This window comes from Aquarana catesbeiana, linkage group LG13 (genome assembly GCF_042186555.1).
Source record: "Aquarana catesbeiana isolate 2022-GZ linkage group LG13, ASM4218655v1, whole genome shotgun sequence".
NCBI lineage: Eukaryota > Metazoa > Chordata > Amphibia > Anura > Ranidae > Aquarana > Aquarana catesbeiana.
The window spans coordinates 53,458,921-53,485,122 of NC_133336.1; the positions used below are offsets into that span (position 1 = coordinate 53,458,921).

Here is a 26,202-nt window from a genome sequence, read left to right on the forward strand (position 1 = left end):
TTTTTAGATTCCTCCAACTCAGACACGCATACCAAACACATTTCAAGGAGTTAAGGGTGGAGTCTCTGCCTTCGGTACTCGAGTCTATGCTTTCCATGGAGGACCTGCCAAAAACCCTCTCAACAACTTATAAAGAATTCTTCAAAACTACTCCCAAGGCGGTACTTAAATGCAGAACTAGATGGGAGGAAGAGGTCCCGGAATTACAGGGGGAGGATTGGGATGATTTATGGGCGCAACCGTTTAATCATCTAGTCTCAGCGAGAGATAGACTGATACAGTTTAAATATCTACATAGAAGCTACTATACACCGGCTAGGCTTGCAAAAATATATGGTAGTGACTCGGCAAAGTGCTGGAGATGCTCTTTCTCTCCAGCTAATGCGGAGCACATATTCTGGTCATGCCCACTCATTCAAGTTTATTGGAAGGAAATAACACAATGCATCTCGGAGCTGATATCAGTACCCATCCCAGTGTCAATCAAGGTTTGCTTGTTGGGTCTGGTGGATGAGGTGGTCCCAACCAGGGCTCTGAGAACGTTACTTACCATCCTCCTGTTTTATGGGAAAAAGGCTATTTTACTTAAATGGAAGAATAAGAATGCTCCAGAGAGTGGGTTTCGGAAACAGTTAGTCAACGGAATGCTACCATTTTACAAATCCACGTACAGAGCGAGAGGATGTGAGAAAAAGTTCGATAAAATATGGAGGGTATGGTGGGAAGCTAATACTACGGTGGGCTAGGTGACACTTCCACAAAACTTAATTGGTAAAGGATAAATCCTTGTTGAGAAGGTTTAAAGGTGAAATACAATATGTGCACATATATAACAGTGATATTAGGTATGAGGTCATAGAAGCTAAAGATGAAATTACTGTGATACCACAAATGGAACATATGTAAGTGTTAAGTACAATTGACAATAATATAGGCAGTATATATACCTGAGCCGTGACAAGTCAGAGGGCGGGGGGGGGGGAATAAGGGGTATCGGTTAGGATAGAAGTGTATATGTTAGAACTAGGCATGTTAGGCCCTGCGAGGCCAGTAACTGGGATAGTGTCACGTTGACACACCCAGCTGTATTTATGCTATTGAAAAAACTTAATAAAAAGACATTTTCAAAAAAAGAAAAAAGCATAGATGTGAACGTGTCCCATACGAAACCATGTAAATGAACTGTAGTGCGTTTCTGCAAAAAGCACTAAAAAAAAACCACAGAGATGTGAACCAGGTCTAAGACGTTTAGTAACATAATGGGGTTAAAAAAAAACTAAAATTAGCCCTTTATAGTACAAGTAATCACTGCTGTAAGGGGTTCAATTTTTTACTGTAGAACAGTGAAAGTAATAGTTACAGTAGCGATTATTTGCTCTTTTTGTACTATAAAGGGCTCTTTTTGTTTTTTTTAACCCCATTATGTTACTGGCCAATTAATCGATTATGAAATTAATCGATTACTATTTTCACAATCGATTAGTTGTTTCAGCCCTATTATGGAGCAAAGTATTTTGTGTTCAAACCCTGCAGATCGAAGCACCTAGAATGCCCATATTTCACTTCGGAGTGCGGGCAAAATCAATTCATTAATTCTAACCTACAGATTCTGACTAGTGGAATTTTCCACACAAAGCCTTGACATTGAGGTGACTGACAAGGCCTTCACAAATATTAACAGATATGATTTCGTATCAATCTAATCAGCCAGGCGCGATGGCACGTCGTGGTCTGTTCCAGCAGCTCAGGGGTTAAGAGTTGAGCACAGCTGAAGGAGCAAAGCAGGCGCTGAATCTCCACCTAAAATGTTCTTTTGCTGCTGCTGAGATACCATCTGTGACCTCCAGCCGAGCTCAGATCACATGTCCTGACTAAGCTTTCTGAACACGGGCTTACCAAGAGGCTTGCGGATGGCAGGCCATTATCAGAATGAAATGTGCAGAGGTGCATTATGGTACGGACAGAGCGCCTGGACTGAGGGATATGCGAGAAGTAGATCTTCATATCCATGGCCCGAAAAACCCTTATTTGCAAAGCAAAATAAAAATTAAAAATAGGCTCAGATCAAAGTGCACCTGCCTGCTAATTTTAAAGCGTTACTCCACTTTTGTGAAAAAGAACACATTCCCCTCTGGGTGATCTATGTGCAAGGATTATAACAAACTGTATTGCCGATTCCTACCTTTTGTTATTATGAAGAAATCCATGTGTGTATGTCTGTGCCTCTGTACTGAGTGGGTCTAATGGGAGTGGTTTCATAATTAACTGTCAGGTGTGCAGCTGCAGGGCACTAATGAGGAAATCTGCTGGGCCTGCTTCCCTTTAGACGTGCTTCTATTGAAAGTATCTCTCAAAAAAATGACATTTTTGTTGCAGGGGAAGCCTGAAATGACAAATGACTTTTATCTTAGTGCAGACTTTTGGGAAAATTGGTGAGCCAATCACACAAGCAGGAAATTATGTTTCTGGGGAGTGGTCAGTACACACTCTGTGTATAGAACAGCTCCAGGTAGTCATACTGCATTGTATTCTAGTCTAGTCCAAATGACATTGACTGCAAGTGAAGTAGCACAATTTCAAAGTTGTATTCAGTGTGACCCAGGGCTTAAAGAGGAAGTAAACCCTCCTGCAAAAAAAATAAAAAATAAAAACACACCCTGCAAGATAAAGGCATAATGAGCTAGTATGCATAGCATACTAGCTCATTATGAATTACTCACCCGAGAACGAAGCCCCCGCAGCCGTCCTCGTCTCCCCCTCAGGCCGCCGACATGTCGCCCAGGGCTTGCTTCCAGGTATCACGGCTCTAGTGCTGTGACTGGCCGGAGCCGGGATGACGTCACTCCGGCGGGAGCCGCCGCGAACGGGACAGTACAACTGAAGCAACGGCACACACGTGCCATTGCTTCAGTTGGCTTAAGTGCGCATGACGTCGGCACATGCAAATACAGGGATATCTCCTAAACCTGCACGGATATCCAGTGCAGCTACAGGCAAGCCTAATTATAGGCTTGCCTGTAGTTTAAAGTGGTTGTAAAGGGTTTACAACCACTTTAAAGTGGGGGATGCAGCCGATTATTGACGATGTGAGGAGTTCACAGGAGGAAAATACATCGGTGGGCAGCTTTGACATGATACTGAAAGAAGTCTCTGACACACTCAGCAGTTGCCATTGTTTTTATATACACTATATTACCAAAAGTATTGGTACGACTACCTTTACAGGCACATGAACTTTAATGGCATCCCAGTCTTAGTCCGTAGGATTCAATATTGAGTTGGCCCACTCTTTGCAGCTATAACAGCTTCAACTCTTCTGGGAAGGCTGTCCACAAGGTCTAGGAGTGTGTCTATGGGAATGTTGGACCATTTCTTTCAGAAACGCATTTGTGAGGTCAGGCACTGATGTTGGGTGAGAAGGCCTGGCTCGCAGTCTCTGTTCTAATTCATCCCAAAGGTGTTCTATTGGGTTGAGGTCAGGACTCTGTGCAGGCCAGACAAGTTCCTCCACCCCAAACTCGCTCATCCATGTCTTTATGGACCTTTTTTATGCACTGGTTTGCAGTAATGTTGGAACAGGAAGGGGCCATCCCCACAATGTTGGGAGCATGAAATTGTTCAAAATGTCTTGGTATGCTGACGCCTTAAGAGTTCCCTTCACTGGAACTAAGGGGCCAAGCCCAACACCTGAAAAACATTCCCACACCATAATCCCCCCTCCACCAAAGGATTTGAACCAGTGCACAAAGCAAGGCCAATAAAGACATGGATAAGCGAGTTTGGGGTGGAGGAACTTGACTGGCCTGCACAGAGTCCTGATCTCAACCCAATAGAACACCTTTGGGATGAATTAGAACGGAGACTGAAAGCCAGGACTTCTCACCCACATCAGTGCCTGACCTCACAAATGCGTTTCTGAAAGAAATGGTCAAACATTCCCATAGACACACTCCTAAACCTCGTGGACAGCCTTCCCAGACTCAATAAATCAATAATGGGGGAAAAAAAAGAAAAAAAAAAAAAAAAAATCAGCTGCAGGGAACTTGTAGGCAATACTGGTGACTGTCACAATGGACATGACCTCCAACCAGAAGACCAACTCCAACAGTGAACCTCAATGGTGTAGGTTTTAGACAGAAAACCGAGTGGATAGTTTATTTTGGTTTTGTCTCACCAGACATCCCCAGATGATGTCTTGTGAGACGAAACGCATCGGGATGCACTGCTGAAGTCACTGTTTTTACGCTAAGTGCTTTTTTTATCAACCAAAATAGACTATCCACTCGGTTTTCTGTAAAAACCTACCCCATTGAGGTTCACTGTTGGAGTCGGTCTTCTGGTTGGAGGTCGTGTCCATTGTGACAATTCCCCTTGGGTGTGTAGCCCTACAAGCCTGATTGACCCATTAGGTGTTAACCTATTTGGGTTCAATCTTTCTGGTAAGCCTTTTGACTCTCTGGTGGCGGATCACTTATCAGCAAGTTTGGGCACGTTTTTCTATACCACACTGTTACTCAGTTCAAGTGTCAACTTCTTTGAATCACGATTTGGATATTTATAATTTTATTGTTTGGTTCACTCTTCCAAACATTAAGGAATTGTTTCCTCTTTTTGGACATTATTCACATAAATTTTATCTACACATTTGTCAATATGACACCTAGTATAATAATTTTCCTTTAAAGGTTTATTACATTTGTATATTTTACTGTATACCTTTATGTATTTATACACTTCACATTATTTTGAGTCCACTCTCAGACCATTTTTGTATATATATATATATATATATATATATATATATATATATATATATATATATATATATATGTATATATTTATATGTACACTGCTTTATATTGTTTCAGTTCACTTTGAGATCAATTTTAGCGCTGCACTTTTCCATTTTCCACATATTTTCTGATTTTTGCAATTGATCTATTGCTGTGCTAGTTGCTTTCTTAACATCCTTTATAGACAGTGCAGTATATCCGTTTTATTTTTCACATTGTAATACTGGTGACTAGTTCTTTGTCCTCTATGTGCTTTTTGGGCACAGCTTCCACATTTTAGTTCCTCTTTAGGCTTCATGCACAAAGGATGGTTTTTTTTTTAACTCACCTAAAAGCCAGCAGCATTTTTGCAGAAAAACCACCTGATGCTCGTAAAAGTGTCTAACGCTTTTACGAGCATTTAGGTGAATTTACAGGTGTCAAGCGATTGGGCGTTCATTTCATTTGCCAAAATGAATTATTAATTCAGTGAAATTAATTAATGCTCAAGCGCTAAACATGCATAGCGTTAACAAGCATTTACGCTCATTTAGACACTTTACAAGCGCCAAGCAGTTTTTCTGCCCAGACTCTGCTGCTCCTGGACACACCGGCAGTGAGTTTTCTTTCCCTGCCTCTAAACACTGCCAAACGTCTATGTGTGTATGGAGACACAGACTAACATGCAGGAAAAAAAATGCCAGACACCCCAAGGAGCGCGCTGCGCAAATGTTCTGTGTGCATGAAGCCTTAAAGTAGAACTAAAGACAAAACAATCCATGTTTTTATTTTATAACTCCATTCAGGTTTTTTTGCCATCTGTCACTTAATGGGGAAATTTCCCTTCACTTCCTGTCCCATAGCCACAACATGAAGTAATAGGATCTCCCTGGTTGTCACCAGGCTCATCAGAATTAGTGGAAGACTTCTGTATCCCTGTTCTGGGGACAACTACAAATTTGGGGTGTGCTTTCACTTCCACTCCTAAGCTTTTTTTTTTTTTTTTTCGATTACCAAGTGGGCTAATCGAAAAAAACCAAAGGGGTTCCCCCATTCACTCAAGTGAGGTGCATGGAGGAGTCCTCCCTGTGGAGCCATTGTATTCTACTCTCAGAAGACCCTGATCAGCAGCTGATCGAGAAAAAATTTCCAACAAGCCCAATCGAATTTTTTTCAAGTGAGAGCGGTCACACAGTCCCTGTTGAACCGGTAAAATTTTGATCCATCTATGGCCATCTTTAGTGATAACGTTCACCAGGACAAATAAAGAGAGTGAATCTCCCTAAAAGGGTCACTGATAGCAATAAGAACCTGACAAATGTTAAAATCCCCCTCCACTAAACAAAAAAAAAAAAAAGAAGTTTTGCCTTTTATACTTTAAGGGTCAGACCTATGAAAGAATAGAGCCTGAAATAGAAGCCAGTGAATGATTCAACCTAAAAGGTGTCCAAATCAGATTTGGCAGGGTTGACCTTTTCATAAGTATTATCAATTGCTTGGAATATGGTTGAATAGGTTTTTTTTTTTAATTCATTTCTACACTATATAAAGAAAAGCATTCATTTCCTAGGACAGCTTAGAATTGCCTATTACTCCATGTACCAGTTCAGCAATACAGATGTAATGGAATGGATGGAATAACCTTCCTAAATATACCTGTAATAAAACATAATTACCTGACTCACACACCACAGAGCCTGGCTTCAGCTCCAGCATCATGGTGATCATCGAGATGTCCGTAGAATAAAGGATTTGAGTTCGATGAGGCAGGTTCATTGTCCAGAGTTCCGGGGTTGGATATAGAATGTATACCCATCCTCCTTTGCTGCAGGTCACCTTGGAGCCATAGTTCTTCCCAATAAGGTCGGTGGAGTGCCTGATGACCCCATATTTAGTCTGAGTCTGGCTTCCTTGTTTGATAGTCACCGGGAACATGGAGTCATGTCCCAGAAAGATAATGGCTGTGTCACCATCTTGGATTTGCTCTTTGTATTCCACAAAACTCATGCCGTGTGATCTTAAAATAAATACAAAATTGAATAAGTCAGTAAAAAGTTATTATTATGTGTAGAAATTCTATACCTAGAATTCAGCTTTAAAGTGGTATTGAACCCAAAACCAAAAATGGAATATATTGCAGCTAACTAATCCTTTAATGTGATGGCTGCATTCGTTTTCTTATTCAGGCTCTCTCTCACCTGTTTTAACCTGGTGATCTGGCCAGTTATAAACTTCCTGCTTTAGGGTGCCCCCACTCTGGATGAAGGAGCAAGAGAGACACCTTTGGACAGCAGCATTCTCAGTCTGGGTGGAGGGAAGTGTTGGATGTACTATCGAATTTAGATACACTAGATCAGGGGTCTCCAAACTTTCTAAACAAAAGGCCAGTTTACTGTCCTTCGTACTTTAAGGGGGCCAGACTGTGGCCAGTAGAAATAGAATATGTCCTGACATCAGTGGGAGTAAACAATGCCCCATCATTGGTGTTAGGGAAAGTAATAGTACTCCATCGTTAGTTAAAATGGGAGGAATAGTGTCCCATCCTTCATGTCAAGGGGAGGAATAATGTCCCATCATTGAGATCAATGGGAGGAGTAGTGTACCATCATTGGTGTCAGTGGGAAGAATGGGGCACCATCATTGGTATCAGTGGGAAGAATGGGGCACCATCATTGGTGTCAGTGGGAAGAATGGGGCACCATCATTGGTGTCAGTGGAAAGAATGGGGCACCATCATTGGGAAGAATGGGGCACCATCATTGGTGTCAGTGGGAAGAATGGGGCACCATCATTGGTGTCAGTGGGAAGAATTGGGCACCATCATTGGTGTCAGTGGGAACAATGGGGCACCATCATTGGTGTCAGTGGGAACAATGGGGCACCATCATTGGTGTCAGTGGGAACAATGGGGCACCATCATTGGTGTCAGTGGGAACAATGGGGCACCATCATTGGTGTCAGTGGGAACAATGGGGCACCATCATTGGTGTCAGTGGGAACAATGGGGCACCATCATTGGTGTCAGTGGGAACAATGGGGCACCATCATTGGTGTCAGTGGGAACAATGGGGCACCATCATTGGTATCAATGGGAAGAATAGTGGACCATTATTGGAGTTAGTGGGAGGAGTAGTGCACCGTTGCTGGTGTCAGTGAGAGGAACAGTGTCCCATTGTCTGTGTTAGTGACAGGGACTATACCCCACTGTGGATGACAGTAGTGGGGGGGGGGGGGGGATATTGCCCCAAGGGCTGCATAAAAGCAAGCAGAGGGCTGCAGTTTGGAGACCACTGCACTAAACTAATTGAAGCCAAACTCCAGCTAACACTTTAAAAGCAGTTAAAGCAAACCATTTTGTTTCTTTTGCCTAAAAAAAAAAAAAAAGAAAAAAAAGAAAAAAAAAAGCTGACCATTGTAAGCACTTTTGTCAGTGGTAAATGGCGTTTCTCAACCTTCTAACTGATACATCTGCAGGACAGCTTGTTCTGTTAAACAACAGACTTACTGGCCAGATCACCAGATGAAAATATAGGAAAGAAAGCCTACAAAAAGAAAACTAATGCAGCCATCACATCAAAGAATTGGTAAGCCGCAATATAATAAATGTTTGTTTTTTGGTTTAATACCGCTTTAGAAAATGCCCACCAAATTATTTTAAAAAATGCTAACAGCATAAAAGCAGAATGCTCCTGGAATGAAAAGTGTTAAAACCCAACTCCAGCCAGTTTTAGACAATGCGGGGAGGGGATAGATCCTCATTCAGGTGTTTATTGTCTTCTGTCTCCCCTTTGGGGATATTCCTCCTCTCAGGACAGGATATGGTTAAGAATTTCTCCAATGAGGACATTGACAACACTGTGGGAAGAAATCCGTTGCATTAAATTGTGCATTTAAAAAGAAACGCACAGCAACACAAGCAAAGATTGGAGCGGGTTGCATTTTATTGCAGCGCAGGGCACATGCACTTTTTGGAGGATTGTTGGGGTTTCATTTACAATAAACGGCACTGCAGCACACCACATAGTGGGTCAGGTAAACATTATTAAATAATACAAACTGCTCATTACACTGTATCATATTGTCCTTTTTGGTTATACAGATTTTGTTTCAATTAAAAATATTTTAAGGAAAAATCTCTCAATAAAAAAAGTTACCAATAACAACTGATGATACAAATAGCCATACATAAGTCCTAAACACATCAATAAAGGAAGGACACTTTTGACCATCTGCCTTTAAAAAACTAAATAAAACCAAACAGTACCCCTGTGGACCTTGCACTTACTGCCACCAAAGTTCACTATGTATATTAACATCTGACCTTGCTGCCCAGTCCTCAGTCTCCAAACTGTGGCTCGAGGGCCAAAAATGGCCCTTTGCTAGCCTTTATCCGGCACTTGGGGGACTATTCCTCCCACTGACACCAACAATGGGGCACTATTTCTTCCACCGATACCAATCCTGGGATACTATTCCTCCTACTAATAGGGGCACTACTCCTCCTATTGACCACCAACCCTGAGGCCATATTTATTCTCACTAATGCCGGGCCTGGGACATTTTCTGCTCCCACTGGCCACAATCCGGCCCTCCTAAAGTCTGAAGGACAATAAATTGTCCCTTTGTTTGAAAAGTTTGGAGACCCCTGCTCTAGAACCATTGCAAAAACAATCTGACATTCTTACGGCTTTTGATGCACCTATTCAATTTAAAATAGATCTGAAATTTACCTCAGTTTTGGATATGGTACTCGTTTTTTGTTTTGTGGTCTGTGTCCTTTTGGGAGAGCTTCCCTTCACTTCCTGTCCTGGGTGCACAACAGGGAGTGACAGGAAATCTCTACAAAAGCAAGCTGTCGCTGGAACAGGTTTAGAATACATTTGAGAAGAGGTTAAAGCAGGGGTAACCAACCAGTGGCCTGCGACCTCCTGTTCTCAGATGGCGGGTTAGCAAGCACCGATTGCGGGTTGCCATCTCAGAGCATCAAAGATGTGAAATAAGCCAGGGGGAGAGGAAGCAAGCGGCTGCAAAGCAGACCTGCATAAGCTGTTTCCTGTATAGAGCTGGCTGCCATCACAGGAGTGATACCAAATGCACTCTACCTGGGACAGATACAGGTGGCGATACCTGAATGGAAGGCTGTTATTAAAGGGAAGTTTATTACTACAATCACTTTGTATATTTGGGCATATCTGTTCTGCAGTGGTTACCGGGCTGCTTTCAAACTGATCTGCAGTGCACCTGCAGGTTACCAGCACAGAGCTATAGACTTCTGTTATTACCTTCAGGTTTGGTGCACTTTCAGAAAATGTCTAGGAAAGCCACAGGTGCACTGTAAACCACAACACATCCAAGTGAAAGCAGCCTTAGGCACCTTTCACAAGACCGGTCTGACCCAATTGGACCCTCCATTCACCTCTATGGAGTAGCAGATGTAAACGGACTTGTGTCCATTTACACTCACCTACCTCCAATCCAATACGCAAAAAAAAAAAAAAAAAAAACAGAAGGGAATCAGTCCACTTCAGTCTGGGTGGATCGGATTGGACGGCCTGTAGAGTAGAGTGGGCTGTGTCCGTTTCTGCTCTGCATATACAGAGTAGACAAGGACCCGTCATCCACCCGCTTCGCTCATTGTGGCCCATGACCGGTTACCAAGTTGTTTAAGTGGCCCTCGCTCTTCAAATTTTTGGCACCCCTGGGTTAAAGTGTAAATTAACCTAATTTACAAAGTTGGGGGTTTACTTTATCCCCAGCTATGCACTTAGTGAGTCTTTTTACTACCTGAGAAGTGTTAAATAACATTCAAGTGGTTGTAAAGGCTGAAAGTTTGCATTAAGGTAAAAAAAACCTTCTGTGTGCTGCATCCCCCCTAGTCCCCCCTCGATCCAATGATGTGCACGAGAGCAGCGACTCTCCAGAGTCTCTTCATCCTCATTTCCTGAGACACAGCAGCAGGAGCCATTGGCTCCTACTGTTGTCAATCACAGCCAGTGAGGAGGGAGAAGTGCGGGACTGAGCTGCGATTTGTGTGTCTTACGACACACACAGGCGACTCGGGAGCAAGCATGCACAAGTGCGCCCATAGCAAGCCAATTGCTATGGGGGCACTCAGCAAGAGGAAGGGGCCAGAAGACGACAGGGGACCCAAGAAGAGGAGGATTGGAACTGCTCTGAGCACAACCACACTGAGTAGGTAAGTATGACATGTTTAGAATTTTAACCACTTCCCGCCCGCCTATAGCAGAATGACGGCCAGGCGGTGGTTACGTTATCCTGACTGGGCGTCATATGATGTCCTGCAGGATAACAGCCACCGCGTGCCTGTGGGGGCATGCATTGCGGCAATCGGTGGTGCGGTGTGTCAATCTGACACACCGATCTCGGTAAAGAGCCTCCGACGGAGGCTCTTTACCACGTGATCAGCCGTGTCCAATCACAGCTGATCATGATGTAAACAGGACGAGTCAGTGATCGGCTTTTCCTCACTAGTGTCTGACAGACGTGAGTAGAGGAGAGCCGATCGGCGGCTCTCCTGACAGGGGGGGTCTGCGCTGATTATCAGCGCAGCCCCCCCTCGGATGCCTACAATGGACCACCAGGGAAACCGCCAGGACCACCAGGGAGGCACATAACATGTGGATGGCCAGGTATATCCCCCATGGCCATCCACATGTGCAAATTAATGCCAAATCTGTACCAATCAGTGCCCACATATGGGCACTGACTGGCACCATTATGTAACAGAATAATTAAGTGATGCCCAGCAATGCCACCCATCAGTGTCATCAGTGCCATCCATCAGTGTCACCTATCAGTGCCCATCCATGCCCACCTATCAGTGCCACCCACAAGTGCCCATCAGTGCCACCTACAAGTGCCACCTTTCCATGCCCATCACTAAAACAAATAAACTGGTGCTCAGAGGCTATAAGGCAAATGACTATAAAAGTTAATGAAATTATAAAGTCTAAAAGCTGGATCAATCACGGTGTAATCAGGACGGTGTTGGAAGTCTTGGACAGGAGCCAGGAAACAGTCTATAAAGCAGGAGAGGATCCCTGGAGGATAAGTCATAGGTAAAACAAAACACCGGAATAAAACTTTTCTTTTCTTGTAGGAATTTGTGTGGCCAGATTCACGAAAGGCAGCTCTTCTTGTTGAGAGAAGTCAAACTCAGATCCATCCAGGTAAAAAAAGAGAGAGAGGAGCGCCACTAAGTAAAATCATTTATTCACCAATATAAAAACAAAGTATCAACTTACATTTAGGAGCGGTATATAGAACAGACAGATGTGATTCCTGATAGAAGAGGGGGAAGGGAACAGTCAGTGATTCCCCGGGGATGCCTCCAAACAAAATGCAGTCTGGCGGGGAGGCCAGGACGGTACACAGCCTGTCTCTGCGGGAGGACAGAGCAGCAGCCCAGGAAGCCGCTGGCAATGTTGCCAATGAGGAGAAAAAACACAACGCGTTTCTGAGCATGCGCAGGGTCTGTACGGCACATGCACGCTCCTTTATCAAGTGTAGAGTAGGGAAAATAGTGAAGAGCTATTTATAGCAGATCAAAGGTAATGGGTGGACGTTCACAGCTGATTGTATCACAGCTGATTGTATCAATGCAGGTAATGGGTGGACGTTCACAGCTGATTGTATCAATGCCGGAGTGTCAATATATGAACCACGGACAATAGCAATGTTATATAACAAGGCCAGAGCACATATCTGTATCTTTATGAGCAAGCTGGATGTCTGATAAAAGAAAGTTGGGGAAAAAAATTATTACTAGAGAACTATATATGTAAAAAGGGTGAATGATTAAAAGAAGATGTGTCTCAAGAGTATATATATGCATATATATCAGAGCATTTATGATAAACTATCATAGAAGTATTATAAAAATATATTATGAAGACATGATCACAAGGTAAATTGGATAATGAAAAAAAAAGGGGGGGGGGGGTTCAAAAAATGTAAAAGTTAATTAAAAATTGCATGAAAAGAATTATTATATGACAATGTAAAAAATAAAAATGAAATAATAAAAAAATGGATGATAAAAGAAAAAGGATATATATATCATGATCATGTCTTCATAATAAATTTTTATAATACTTCTATGATAGTTTATCTATATACTCTTGAGACACATCTTCTTTTAATCATTCACCCTTTTTAGATATATAGTTCTCTAGTAATAATTTTTTTCCCCAGCTTTCTTTTATCAGACATCCAGCTTGCTCATAAAGATACAGATATGTGCTCTGGCCTTGTTATATAACATTGCTATTGTCCGTGGTTCATATATTGACACTCCGGCATTGATACAATCAGCTGTGAACGTCCACCCATTACCTGCATTGATACAATCAGCTGTGATACAATCAGCTGTGAACATCCACCCATTACCTGCATTGATACAATCAGCTGTGAACGTCCACCCATTACCTTTGATCTGCTATAAATAGCTCTTCACTGGTTTCCCTACTCTACACTTGATAAAGAAGCGCGCATGTGCCGTACAGACCCTGCGCATGCTCAGAAACGCGTTGTGTTTTTTCTCCTCATTGACAACATTGCCAGCGGCTTCCTGGGCTGCCGCTCCGTCCTCCCGCAGAGACAGGCTGTGTACCATCCTGGCCTCCCCGCCAGACTGCGTTGTGTTTGGAGGCATCCCCGGGGAATCACTGACTGTTCCCTTCCCCCTCTTCTATCAGGAATCACATCTGTCTGTTCTATATACCGCTCCTAAATGTAAGTTGATACTTTGTTTTTATATTGGTGAATAAATGATTTTACTTAGTGGAGCTCCTCTCTCTCTTTTTTTCCATGCCCATCAGTGCCGCCTATCAGTGCCCATCATCAGTGCCACCTCATCAGTCCCCATCAGTGCAGCCATATAAGTGCCCATCATTGAAGACGAAAACATACTTATTTACAACGAAAAAATTTACAGAAACAAAGAAAAAATTTTCGGTCTTTTTTTATTTGCTGCGCAAAAAATAAAAATTGCAGAGGTGATCAAATACCACCAAAAGAAAGCTCTATTTGTGGGAACAAAATGATAAAAAATGTGTTTGGGTACAGTGTAGCATGACCGCGCAATTGTCATTCAAATTGCGACAGCGCTGAAAGTTGAAAATTGGCTCGGGCAGGAAGGTGTCTAAGTGCCTGGTATTGAAGTGGTTAAAGAAAAAAAAAACACAAGCCTTTAATATCAATTTAACTAACCTGGTAATACTACCAGTCCCCTTCACCCTGTTCACTTCTGACCACGCTAGGCACGGATGCAGATCAATCTTAACGTGGTCAGTTTGGGTCTGTACCTTCTGTTTGAGAGCTACAGGACGTGCTTGTACTCCTGTAGTCAGATCTCTCTGGACACGCTCCCCATCTTCTGTTTGGGAGCTACAGGACACTCTGCATGCCTGTACTCTCAGGGTCAAATCTTTTTGCCTTAAATCAGTATAGTACTAAATTTAAATATTTTAGGATAGTCCATGTTCACATTCATTTTAAACCCCCTGAATATCTTTTTGCTGTCTGTATCCCATTAATAACAGTAGTAAACCACATCCAAAAAAAAGGCACCGGGCAGTTTAAGTCATAATGTGCTAGTATACATCGCATATTAGCAAATTATGACAGACTTACCTGAAAACAAAGCACTCCAGTGGCGTTATGTACCCGCTGAAGGTGCTTTCGTCTTCACCCGGTCTTCGGGGATATGAATAGCCGAGCCAGCGATGATGTCACTCCCACGCATGCATGCGGGAGTCGCTGTTTACGGCACGGGTATGCCGTTCCTTTAGATCATATGCGCCGGTGACGTCACCGGCTGCATCTAAAGTAAATGTCTCCTAAACGGTGCACGTTTAGGAGATATTTACTGTACCTATAGGTAAGCCTTGTTATTATAGGCTTACCTATAGGTAAACATCATACATGGGAGTTACCTCCCACTTTAAGGAGATGCAACAGGATATGAAAGGACATCCCTACAAAGCAAAGGATTCCCCTCTTCAACAGTTCTCAATGAAAGAGATGTCCTCATTGAAAAACTTTCCCATCGCTTCCAGTTGCAATGTCAACTGGAAGCGATGGGAAAGTTTATTGGTAACAATTTCAAATTTCGCATCACTTTCTGTCCGGTGATAAGTCAACAGCAGGGATGAGCTCAGGCATAAATCAGGTTTCCAGTAAGGATGAGCTCCAGCTTGTTTGCACACCCCACGTGCAGAGCCCGTTGGCACAGGCAGTGAGACATTTCCCGATCTCTGCAGCCGCGCATCGGGACAATGTCTCACTGCCTGTGATTAGCGCAGCGCAGTGCCAATTTCCTGGCGGGCTCTACACGTGGGCTGTGCGAACACGCCAGAGCTCATTCTTAGTTCCCAGTGTAGACCCACCTATGAGAGCCCACCAGGAAGCTGTCACTATACTATGCCAAGGCATTCCCTGCCCTGCAGCTGCACTTATACATGCCCCTTGTATACATTTGGCTGCAGTGTGAGGAATAACCCAGCCACAGAAGATTGGTTCAGTACAGGAGACAGCTTCCTGGCAGTTTTGGACTAGGATCTGAACATGCCTAAGCTCATTCCTAGTCATCAGGATAAACAGCGAGGGTGCAACTCACCGGTAGGGATAACCCCAGGTGTGTTCAGACACAAGTCCAAACCCTTGTGATTTATCCCACCAGGAAGCTGACAAAGTGCATTCCCCACCACCCAAAATATACAGGGGTAGTGTATACATGTGGGTGCAGGACATGCTTCCACACCTATGATTGGCTGTCCACTTTGACAGGTTCTTGGTGGGATAGATCAGGAGGGTTCGGACCAGTGGCGGCCTGTGCATTAAGGTCGCACGGGCGCCGCCCCCTCTCTCCTGCCACCCCTCTATCACCAATGGATAGATTCATGCATTGCATTAATCTATGGCCGCCTCTGCCACCCCCCTATTCAGGCGCCCGGCCCCTTTTTGGGCGCAGGGCGCCTGAATTACAGTGGCGGGGGGGGGGGGGATTTGAAGCACCTAATTAGAGCCATAGGCTCTAATAGGCGGCAAAAAAGGTGACCTGCGAGCGCCATGCTGGGTGCTCGCAGGTAAGGATGAGCTCCGGCGTGTTCGCATGCTGCATGTGCCGAGCCCGCCAGGAACTCGGCACTGCACATCGCTAATCACAAGCAGTGAGACATTTCCCGATGTGCGGCTGTAGAGATCGGGAAATGTCTCACTGACTGTGATTAGCGTAGCGCATTGCCGACTTCCTGGCGGGCTCGGCACGTGCAGCATGCGAACACAGCAGAGCTCATCCTTACTCGCAGGTCACTCAGCGCCTCTCCGCCGATCAGGTGCTCAGATCTGTTACCCGTCACCTAATTGGCTGAAACGACAGGCGCTGTGATTGGACGCCAGGCGTCCAATCATAGCAGAGGGCGGGAAGAGAGGACGGGAGAAGACATAGCGGAGCTGTCCCACCGAGACAGGTAAGTGCAGACAGTGGCGGCACACGGGCAGCATTTGATATGGCACAGTGACCGCGATTGATGTTTTTTTCAGAATTTTTCAGTTCGTTTGCGCCCCCATATACATTTTGAGAACCAGCCGCCAACTGAACTGAAGTCATCCTGCTCATCAGGGGTCACAGGTAACAATAAAATCCAAAGGGGTTCTAATCTCTTCCCTATCAAAAACAAAAAGCATTCTGTTTATGTTCTGTTAGAAATGGCAGCTCTCATATTGCTAATTCAGAAATAGGAATGGTTTCCTAATTGCAAGCAATTAGCTCAGCCCTAGATAAGCATTTCTTAGAACTTTGCAGCCACGGCAGTCCAGCTGCGCTTCTTGCAACAATCAAATCCGAATTGGGGAAAACAATCTTAATGGATTACTTATGTCTACATTATCTCTCTTCTCTGATCTATTTAGGGTAGGGATGGCTGTACTCGGTCTATGAGAAGATCAGGGGGTCTCCAGTTACCTGTGAACACGTCCAGTCCCTTTATTGCAATGATAAGGGATGCTTAAACTTCTCAGCGATGCGATTTCTGCAGCATCTGTCTCCCCCAGTGACACACGTGGAGGCGCTTCCTGGTCGCTCCCTGATGACGTCACTGAAAGCTTTGTTGGCAGGATGTCTCTGCCTCTGGTTCTATTTTGGTTCTAATTAAAGCTCAATAATCAAATATTCCGAGCAAAAATAGACATTAAAACATTAAACGGGGCCCCTCCTCCCTCCCCTGCTGTCTCAGTCTGGCAGTGTGTGCCGCTGGTGTACAAATATCACTATATCCTGTCATACTTGTTCCAGAAGCATACTGGCAGTCGTAGCAGATGTGAAAGGGGATCTGTTATGAGGCAAATGAATAGGCTGCCATTGCTGAGGTGCTTTGGAAAATGCCAGCTGCCTGGCTGTAATGTTGAACCTGTAGCTGCAATGGTTTCTGTGTTATCAGGATTCATGAGTGGCATATTTGGCAACCGGCTGGTGATTCAGAAAGAAACAAAGAGAACCTGCTCCTGGTGTCTGTTTCCAATGATTTCTCCCCTCTTCAGGTGTGTGTGCGGCTCAATATGCAACCATATGCGAGAACAGAGCAAAAAAGTCCGGATGGCCGCACTCCAATAAAAAACGATTTCTTTATTGTTATAAATCCATACAGCAAGGATAAAACCACTGACGCGTTTCACACCATTAAGGCAGGTGCTTATTTAGGAGCTATGAATAAGTACCTGCCTTAATGGTGTAAAACGCTTCAGTGGTTTTATCCTTGCTGTATGGATTTATAACAATAAAGAAATCGTTTTTCATTGGAGTGCGGCCGTCCGGACTTTTTTGCTCTGTTCTTGATTCAGAAAGAACTTAGGGCTCTTTCACACAGGCATTCCGATTAGGTCAGCCTGTCAATCTTTCAGGTGGACCAGATTGGAAGCTCCATGCAGCCCTATGGACAGTTGGATGTAAACAGACTTGTGTCCAATTACATCCGACTACCTCTGAGTCCATCCAGGTCCAGATGACATATTTTGGCGTCAGAATTCATGAGCGGCATCTTCATGTTCTGTCAGCAGGTGATTCAGAAAGAACTTAGGGCCATTTCACATGGGCATTCCGATCAGGTCAGCCTGTCAGTCTTTCAGGTGGACTCGATCGGAGGTTCCATGCAGCCCTATGGACAGTTAAATGTTAACTGACTTGTGTCCGTTTACATCCAACTACCTCTGAGTCCATCCAGGTTCAGAGAAAAAAAATACAGAACAGGACAGCGTCTTTTTCTCTTTTTGCAGACCTAATTGTGATGGATTGAAGGTAAATCCGGGAGTCCATTTAAACAAGGACTAAATGCATCAATTTAAAATTGAACAGTTTTAAAAAAACTGTTACATTTCTGACACCCTGGTAATGCTGTCATATTTGCTTGTGCTTTCAACCAAACTGTCAAATCATCAAATGGCTGGAGTCATAACTGATCACATGTGCCGCACCATGGCGGTTGCAGATCAAACAGAAGTCAAAATAGCAGCTTCCTTGGCTGAAAAGGATAAGAGGGTTTAGCTCCACTTTAAACCCAGCAGCCTATAGAGCCATCAGCACGTAAGCTACTGTATGTGTACTGAGCACCTGGCTGCCCAGGTCAGGGGGAAGGGGTTAAAATGGTTCTAAAGGCAGAAGTTTTTTTTAGTGTAATGGAAAAGTAAAATTGCGCTATTTTGAAAAAATAAAAAAGCTGAAGCAGCTACATACAAATGTGACTAAAATTCATAAACACGAGGTGGGTAAAAATGTAACACTAATAAAGGCTGTGTGGAACAGCTGTGTGGACAAAGAAATTAATAATTAAGGACATGTGAATGCACATATATAGAATATGAACTACAAACAAAAAAGTCCTGTTGAGTGGTAAAACACAAGTGAATCAATAAAAAGTGATGTGTAAATCACAAATGAAAAGTGATGGTGATAATAGCAAGGAGTCCGTCAGATGGTGGACATCTACATGGAAGCAGTCAAAGACAAAAAATGTAACATTGGCAGCAAGTATCCCCAAAGGAAATGGTTATAAGGACCAAGAGTCCATTAAATTGAGGACATCTTCATATGAGCAGTCAGGGACATCAAAAGTAGTGTTGACAGCAGGTATCATAAAAAGGGAAAGAATGGGTACTCTTACCGGAACGAGTGGATCTGGTTGTCGGCGACACCAGATCAATCAGGCATGGATAGAGACAGCTCGAGGTATCCTGGAATGGTCAGCAGGGAAACTGGAGCAGGCTCCGGTATCTTCGGAAGACAGAATCCCTCCAATACGATTACCGCTAGTAGATCGACCCTTGGGCCAATGATGGCCGGATGAGTGGGATGAACGAGTTCATGGTGAAAGATATGTAAAAAGAAAAGGGCTCCAGATGGTGCAGATCAAAAGCAGTTCGGGTTTTTATTTCCATAAAACCAGCATACAATGGCAAAAAATTGTGATCACAATAAAAACAATCAATGTGGAGAGCAAAGAAGCAAAGCCCTACGTAGTGCAGCAGCCCCGCTAATACTCACCTGAGCCCCATCTCATTCCACGAGTGCCTCGGCCATCCCAGAGTCTCCCTCCTGATTGGCTGAGACACAGCAGTGGCGCAATTGGCTCCCGCTGCTGTCAATCAATGTCCGTTAGCCAATGAGGAGAAAGAGGGGGTGGGGCCAAACTGTGGCACACAGAGCTCGGCTTGGGTGCCCCCATAGCAAGCTGCTTACTGTGGGGGTACTCATCAGGAGGAAGGGGCCAGGAGCACCAGAGAAGAGGAGGATCAGGGTTGCTCTGTGCAAAACCTATGCATACAGCAGGTAAGTATAACATGTTTGTTATTTTTAAAGAACAAAAAAACAAAAAAACGAGACTTTAGTATCACTTTAATGTTTTTGCTGCCTATTACCCTGTGTGTGTGCAGGCTTTCCCTTGGGTCCAGCCTCCCTCCCATACCCTCCTAACTGGGGGTACTGGGGACACTTGGGAAAATGCATGAGGAACCTACGCTAAAGACTGGGAACTATGATATGCTCTGGAACACCTGTTCTTGCACTGCCAAGTTTGGACTTTCGTCTAGGAGACTTCATCTGTGCAGGTAAGGTAACCTGGGGCAGCCGCAGTTAGATTTAGTTAGGAACGAAATGTTATTGCATATTATACATATTGCCAAGTTTACGGTAAACATTGATTCTACTGCTCAGAGCCTGGTCTGAAGTCATTCAAAGGGGTGCATGTGATGTCTTGACAAATTAAAGAACTTGGGTGCTTAACCACACAATGGGGTATGTTTAACATTACTATGGCAAAGGTTCATGAGTAACTACAAGGGTAAACAGCAACTAGTCATTGCCATGGTACCTGATAGGTGACAGGTTCTCCGGTAGCATTACTGTTTGGACTCCCTCCCTAGCTCTCTGTCTCTGTCAATCAGTGGGAGTAGACTAGCGTTACGGAGATCTATGCCTGGTCACTTTGTACGGAAAGGGAAGCGTTAAAGCAATATTAAAGCTTCATTTTTTATTTTTTTTTTATTTTTTTTTAAGTAAAATAACAAACATGTTATACTTACCTGCTCTGTGCAATAGTTTTGCACAGAGCAACCCCCTTCCTCTTCTTCTGGGGTCCCCCATTGGTGCTCCAGGTTCCTACTCTTTGGCAAGTGCCCCCATGGTAAGCTGCTTTCTCTGGGGGCACCCGTGCGTGCTCGCTTCCAAGCTGCCCTGTCTGCATCTATTAACATAGGACGGGCAGCTTGGCCCCATCCCCTGCTTGCTTGGCAAAGCATTTGATTGACCGCAGCAGGAGCCAATGGCTCCCACTGTTATCAATTTGCCCAGGGAGGAGGAAAACCACGTCGAGAGCCACTGCTCTCGTGCACATCGCTGGATCGGGCTTAGGTAAGAATAGACGGGGCTGGGGGCAATTCTACAGCACAGAAGGTTGTGCACCTTTATGCATAGAATGCATTAAGGTGAAAACCCTTAAGGCTTTAGGACCACTTTAATTGAGAGCATGTATGATCCACGCTATGTGATCAGCGGGACCCCATTCTGTAACTGAGAGTAAGGTAACAGAGGTACGCTGACTGGTGGAGTGGGCAGAGGTTCAGCCTGTGCCTCCTAATGCAACATGTACATTGGAGCAAGTGTGCTGGACACTGGACATTTACATCCCCCCCCCCCCCCAAAAGCCTGACTGGAACACTCCCAGGACATTGCTAGGATGTTGTTAAGTGACGCCTAGTCATTACTGCTCACCTTCACCATCACAGGAGTGAGCTCTCAAACGCTGAGCTCAGAACTACTGCATCAGGGAGAGAAAGCACATGCAAGGGGGTTTGAACCAGAGAAAAAGCTCACTGCTGTTATGGTGGAGGTGAGTGGTAATGCCATACCCCCAAACTGTCCCGGGTCCTGTGGGAACTTCCAGGAACTTCAACCAAGTTCCGCAGGTCCGGGCTTTATCCCGGAGCAGAAGGCCGGAACAAGTTCTCAGCTCCCCTAATTACATTTTCACTTAGCCGGCTGGGAGAGGTGCCGGCTACTGCAGTGGCGGTTGGCAGGGGATCGTAGGCTGGGAATCAGTGCACCATGCAGGGGATGCAGAGGAAGTTCCAAATGGAGAGAAGCGGGGGCGCACCATGCAAGCTTTCTATATTCTACTAAGTGCCCTGATTCAGACTGCCTTCTACAGTTGCTCACAGTTCCCCAGGCAACCAGCGTGATCACCTTGGCCAACACAGCCCACAGCCTCGTGGATGCACACACAGAATGGCTCAGGTGAGCAAAGAGGAAAGCAGGGTAAGGAGGGGGCCAGAGAGGGGACTGGGATTCAGAGATCAGCATAGAGAGTGGGGTGCAAAAGTGAGCCAAAAGAGGATTTGGATTGTGGAGATGAGCAGATAGGGGTGTCTGAGGTGCAGAGGGGGGTTTGGGGTACAGAGATGAGTACAGAAAAGGGGGTGCAGAGGTGAGCGGGGTGGGTGGGGGTTCAAAAGGTGAGCAGGGGGGTTGTGGGTCTAACATGAAACATTGTGTACATGTTGCAGAGGTTAGCATAGAGGGGGAGTTGGGGTGCAGTGGTTAGAAGAGAGGGAAGTTGGGTCAGCAAGGGAGGGTTGGAGTGCAAAGGTGAGAAGTGAGTGGGTAGACATGAGCAGAAAGGGGGGTGGGGTGCAAAGGTGAGTGTAGAGGTGCAGAAATGATCATAGAGAGAGGTTTGGGGAACAGAGGTTAGGATAGGGGTTTGGGGTGCAGAGTTTATCAGAGAAGGGGGTTTTGGGTGTAAAGGCAAGCAGAGTGGGCATTTGGGGAACAGAGGTTAGCAGAGGGGGAGGGGTTGTGGTGCATAGGCTAGTAGGGGGTGGGGGTGCAGCTGTATGCAAAAAGGGGGTTTGGGGTGCACAAAATCGCACTTTTCAGATATTTATTTGTAAAAAATGTAAATGGTTTTCAAAACTTTTTACAAATAAATACAGTTGTGCACATAAGTTTACATACCCTGGCAGAATTGATGATTTCTTGGCCATTTTTCAGAGAATATGAGTGATAACACAAAAACTTTTCTTTCACTCATGGTTAGTGTTTGGCTGAAGCCATTTATTATCAATCAACTGTGTTTACTCTTTTTAAATCATAATGACAACAGAAAGTAGCCAAATGACCCTGATCAAAAGTTTACATACCCCAGTTCTAAATACCCTTTAACATCAATGACAGTTTAAAGTCTTTTGTGGTATTTGTGGATGAGGCTCTTTATCTTCTCAGATGGTAAAGCTGCCCATTCCTCTTGGCAAAAAGCCTCCAGTTCCTGTAAATTCTTGGACTGTCTTGCATGAACTGCACGTTTTGAGATCTCTCCAGAGTGGCTCATTGATATTGAGGTCAGGAGACTGAAATGGCCACTCCAGAACCTTCACTTTATTTTGCTGTAGCCAGTGACAGGTCGACTTGGCCTTGTGTTTTGGATCATTGTCATGTTGGAATGTCCAAGTACGTCCCGTGCGCAGCTTCCTGGCTGATGAATGCAAATGTTACTCCAGTATTTTTTTATAACATACTGCATACTGCTCAATTTTGGTCTCATCACTCCAAATGACTTTGTGGCAGAAAGTTTGATGCTTGTCTCTGTGCTGTTTGGCGTATTGTAAGTGGGATACTTTGTGGCATTTGCGTAGTAATGGCTTTCTTCTGGCGACTCGACCATGCAGCCCATCTTTCTTCAAGTGCCTCCTTATTGTGCATCTTGAAACAGCCACACCACATGCTTTTAGAGAGTCCTGTATTTCACCTGAAGTTTTGTGTGGGGCTTTTTTTGCATCCTGAACAATTTTCCTGGCAGTTGTAGCTGAAATTTTAGTTGGTCTACCTGACCGTGGTTTGGTTTCAACAGAACCCCCCATTTTTCCACTTCTTGATTAGAGTTTGAACACTTCTGATTGGCATTCTCCATTCCTTGGATATTTTTTATGTCCCTTTTCTGTTTTATACAGTTCTACCTTCCCCCACCGATCCTTTGACAATTCTTTTGCTTTCCCCATGACTCAGAATCCAGAAAGGTCAGTGCAGCACTGGATGAAAGATGCAAGGGTCTTTCAGGAGTCCAGAAACTCATGGACCTGTTATACACACACACTAATTACATTACAAGCAAACAGATCACAGGTGAGGATGGTTACCTTTAATAGCCATTCAAACCCCTTTGTGTCAACTTGTGTGCATGTTATCAGGCCAAAATCACCAGGGTATGTAAACTTTTGTTTAGGGTCATTTGGCTAGTTTCTGTTGTCATTAGGATTTAAAAAGGATAAACACAGCTGATTGATAATAAATGGCTTCAGCCAAACACTAACCATGAGTGAAAGAAATGTTTTTGTGTTATCATTCATATTCTCTGAAAAATGGCCAAAAAAATCATAAATTCTGCCAGGGTATGTAAACTTATGAGTACAACTGTATCTGAAAAAGTGTGGTGTGCATTTGTATTCAGCCCCCCTGAGTCAATACTTTGTAGAACCACCTTTGGGTGCAATTACAGCTGAAAGTCTTTTTGGGGATGTCTCTACCAGCTTTGCACATCTAGAGAGTGACATTTCTGCCCATTCTTCTTTGCAAAATAGCTCAAGCTCTGTCAGATTGGATGGAGAGCATCTAAACAGCAATTTTCTAGTCTTGCCACATATTCTCAATTGGATTTAGGTCTGGACTTTGACTGGGCCATTCTAACACATGAATATGCTTTGATCTAAACCATTCCATTGTAGCTCTGGCTGTATGTTTAGGGTCGTTGTCCTGCTGGAAGGTGAACCTCCGCCCCAGTGTCAAGTCTTTTGCAGACTCTAACAGGTTTTCTTCTAAGATTGCCCTGTATTTGGCTCCATCCATCTTCCCGTCAACTCTGACCAGCTTCCCTGTCCCTGCTGAAGAAAAGCATCCCCACAACATGATGCTGCCACCACCATGTTTCACAGTGGGGATGATGTGTTCAGGGTGATGTGCAGTGTTAGTTTTCCACCACACATAGCGTTTTGCTTTTAGGCCAAAAAAAGTTCAATTTTGGTCTCATCTGACCAGAGCACCTTCTTCCACATGTTTGTTTTGTCCCCCACATGGCTTCTCGCAAACTGCAAACAGGAATCCTTATGGCTTTCTTTCAACAATGGCTTTCTTCTTGCCACTCTTCCATAAAGGCCAGATTTGTGGCGTGCACGACTAATAGTTTTCCTATTAGGACAGATTCTCCCACCTGAGCTCTGCAGCTCCTCCAGAGTTAACCTGAGCCTCTTGGCTGCCTCTTTAATTAATGCTCTCATTGCCCGGCCTGTCAGTTTAGGTGGACAGCCATGTCTTGGTAGGTTTGCAGTTGTGTCATACTCGTTCCATTTTCGGATGATGGATTGAAAAGTGCTCTGTGAAATGTTCAAAGCTTAGGATATTATTTTATAACCTAACTCTGCTTTAAACTTCTCCACAACTTTATCCCTGACCTGTCTGGTGTGTTCCTTGGCCTTCATGATGCTGTCTGTTCTCTAAGGTTCTTACTTAAGAGGGCTTCACAGAACAGATGTATTTAAACCACTTCAGCCCCGGAAGGATTTGCCCCCTTCCTGACCAGGCCATTTTTTTGTGATAAGGCACTGTGTCGCTTTAACTGACAATTGCGCGTTCGTGCAATGTTATACAAATAACAAAATTTATGTCCTTTTTTCTCCACAAATAGAGCTTTCTTTTGGTGGCATTTGATCACTTCTGCCATTTTTATTTTTTGCGCTATAAACACAAAAAGCGTCAATTTTGAAAAAAAAACACATTTTGAAGTTTTTGCTATAATAAATATCCCCAAATTAAAAAAAAAAAAAACATTTTAAACAGTTTAGGCCGATATGTATTCTTCTACATATTTTTGGTAAAAAAAAGTCTCAATAAGCGTATATTGTTTGGTTTGCGCAAAAGTTATAGCGTCTACAAAATAGGTTTAGATTTATGTCAGATTTATGTCATTTTTATTATTATTATTATTTTTTTTTTTTTTTACTAGTAATGATGGCGATTTTTATCAGGACCGCGACAGATCGGACACTTTTGACACTATTTTGGGACCATTGACATTTGTACAGCGATCAGAGCTAAAAATAGCCATTGATTACTGTATAAATGTCACTGGCAGGGAAGGGGTTAACACTAGGGGGTCGATCAAGGGATTAACTGTGTTCCCTAGGAGTGTTCTAACTGTAGGGGGGATGGGACTGACTAAGGGAGGAGAGAGATTGGTGGATTGGTGTTCATACTTAGTATGAACACCACTCTCTCTCCTCTCCCCTGAGAGATCCGGGATTTGTGTGTTTTACACACACAGATCCCGGTTCTCGCTCTGTCATCGCGAGTGCCCGGCGGTCATGACTGTGACGTCTAAAAAAAGCGTCGTAAAGCTATGGCGATTTGCGCGGCTGGTTGGCTAGCGGTTAAACAGAAAATAAATTACACACAGGTGGACTCTATGTATTCGGTGACTTCTGAAGGCAATTGGTTCCACTAGATTTTAGATGGGGTATCAGAGTAAAGGGGGTTGAATACAAATGCACACCACATTTTTCAAATATTTATTTGTAAAAAAAATTGAAAAAGCATTTATCATGTTCCTTCTACTTCACAATTATGTGCCACTTTAAGGGGGATTTACTAAGACCGGAGAGTGCAAAATCTGGTGCAGCTTCCAGGTTTTATTGCCAAAGCCCAATTGAACAAACCGAACTTAGAAGCTGATTGGCTACCATGCACAGCTGCACCGGATTCTGAATTCTCCAGTTGTAGTAAATCTCCCCCTTTATGTTGGTCTATCACATAAAATCCCAATAAAATACATTTACGTTTTTGGTTGTAACATGACAAAGTGTGGAAAATTTCAAG

The 26,202-nt window shown here is 44.0% G+C and overlaps 1 protein-coding gene across 1 annotated transcript in view; it reads right to left on the reverse strand.

The window, feature by feature from the left end:
- The window catches only part of TRMT61A (tRNA methyltransferase 61A), a 79,928-nt gene extending 63,016 nt beyond the window's left edge, over positions 1-16,912 (reverse strand). Inside the window, exons 1-2 of the mRNA XM_073609879.1 lie at positions 16,759-16,912; positions 6,449-6,789 (exon numbers count right to left, since the gene is read on the reverse strand). Of these exons, the coding sequence (XP_073465980.1) occupies positions 6,449-6,779 (331 nt within the window). The 5' untranslated portion in view covers positions 6,780-6,789; positions 16,759-16,912. The remainder of the gene's footprint in view (positions 1-6,448; positions 6,790-16,758) is intronic.
- Positions 16,913-26,202: the final 9,290 nt, after the last annotated feature.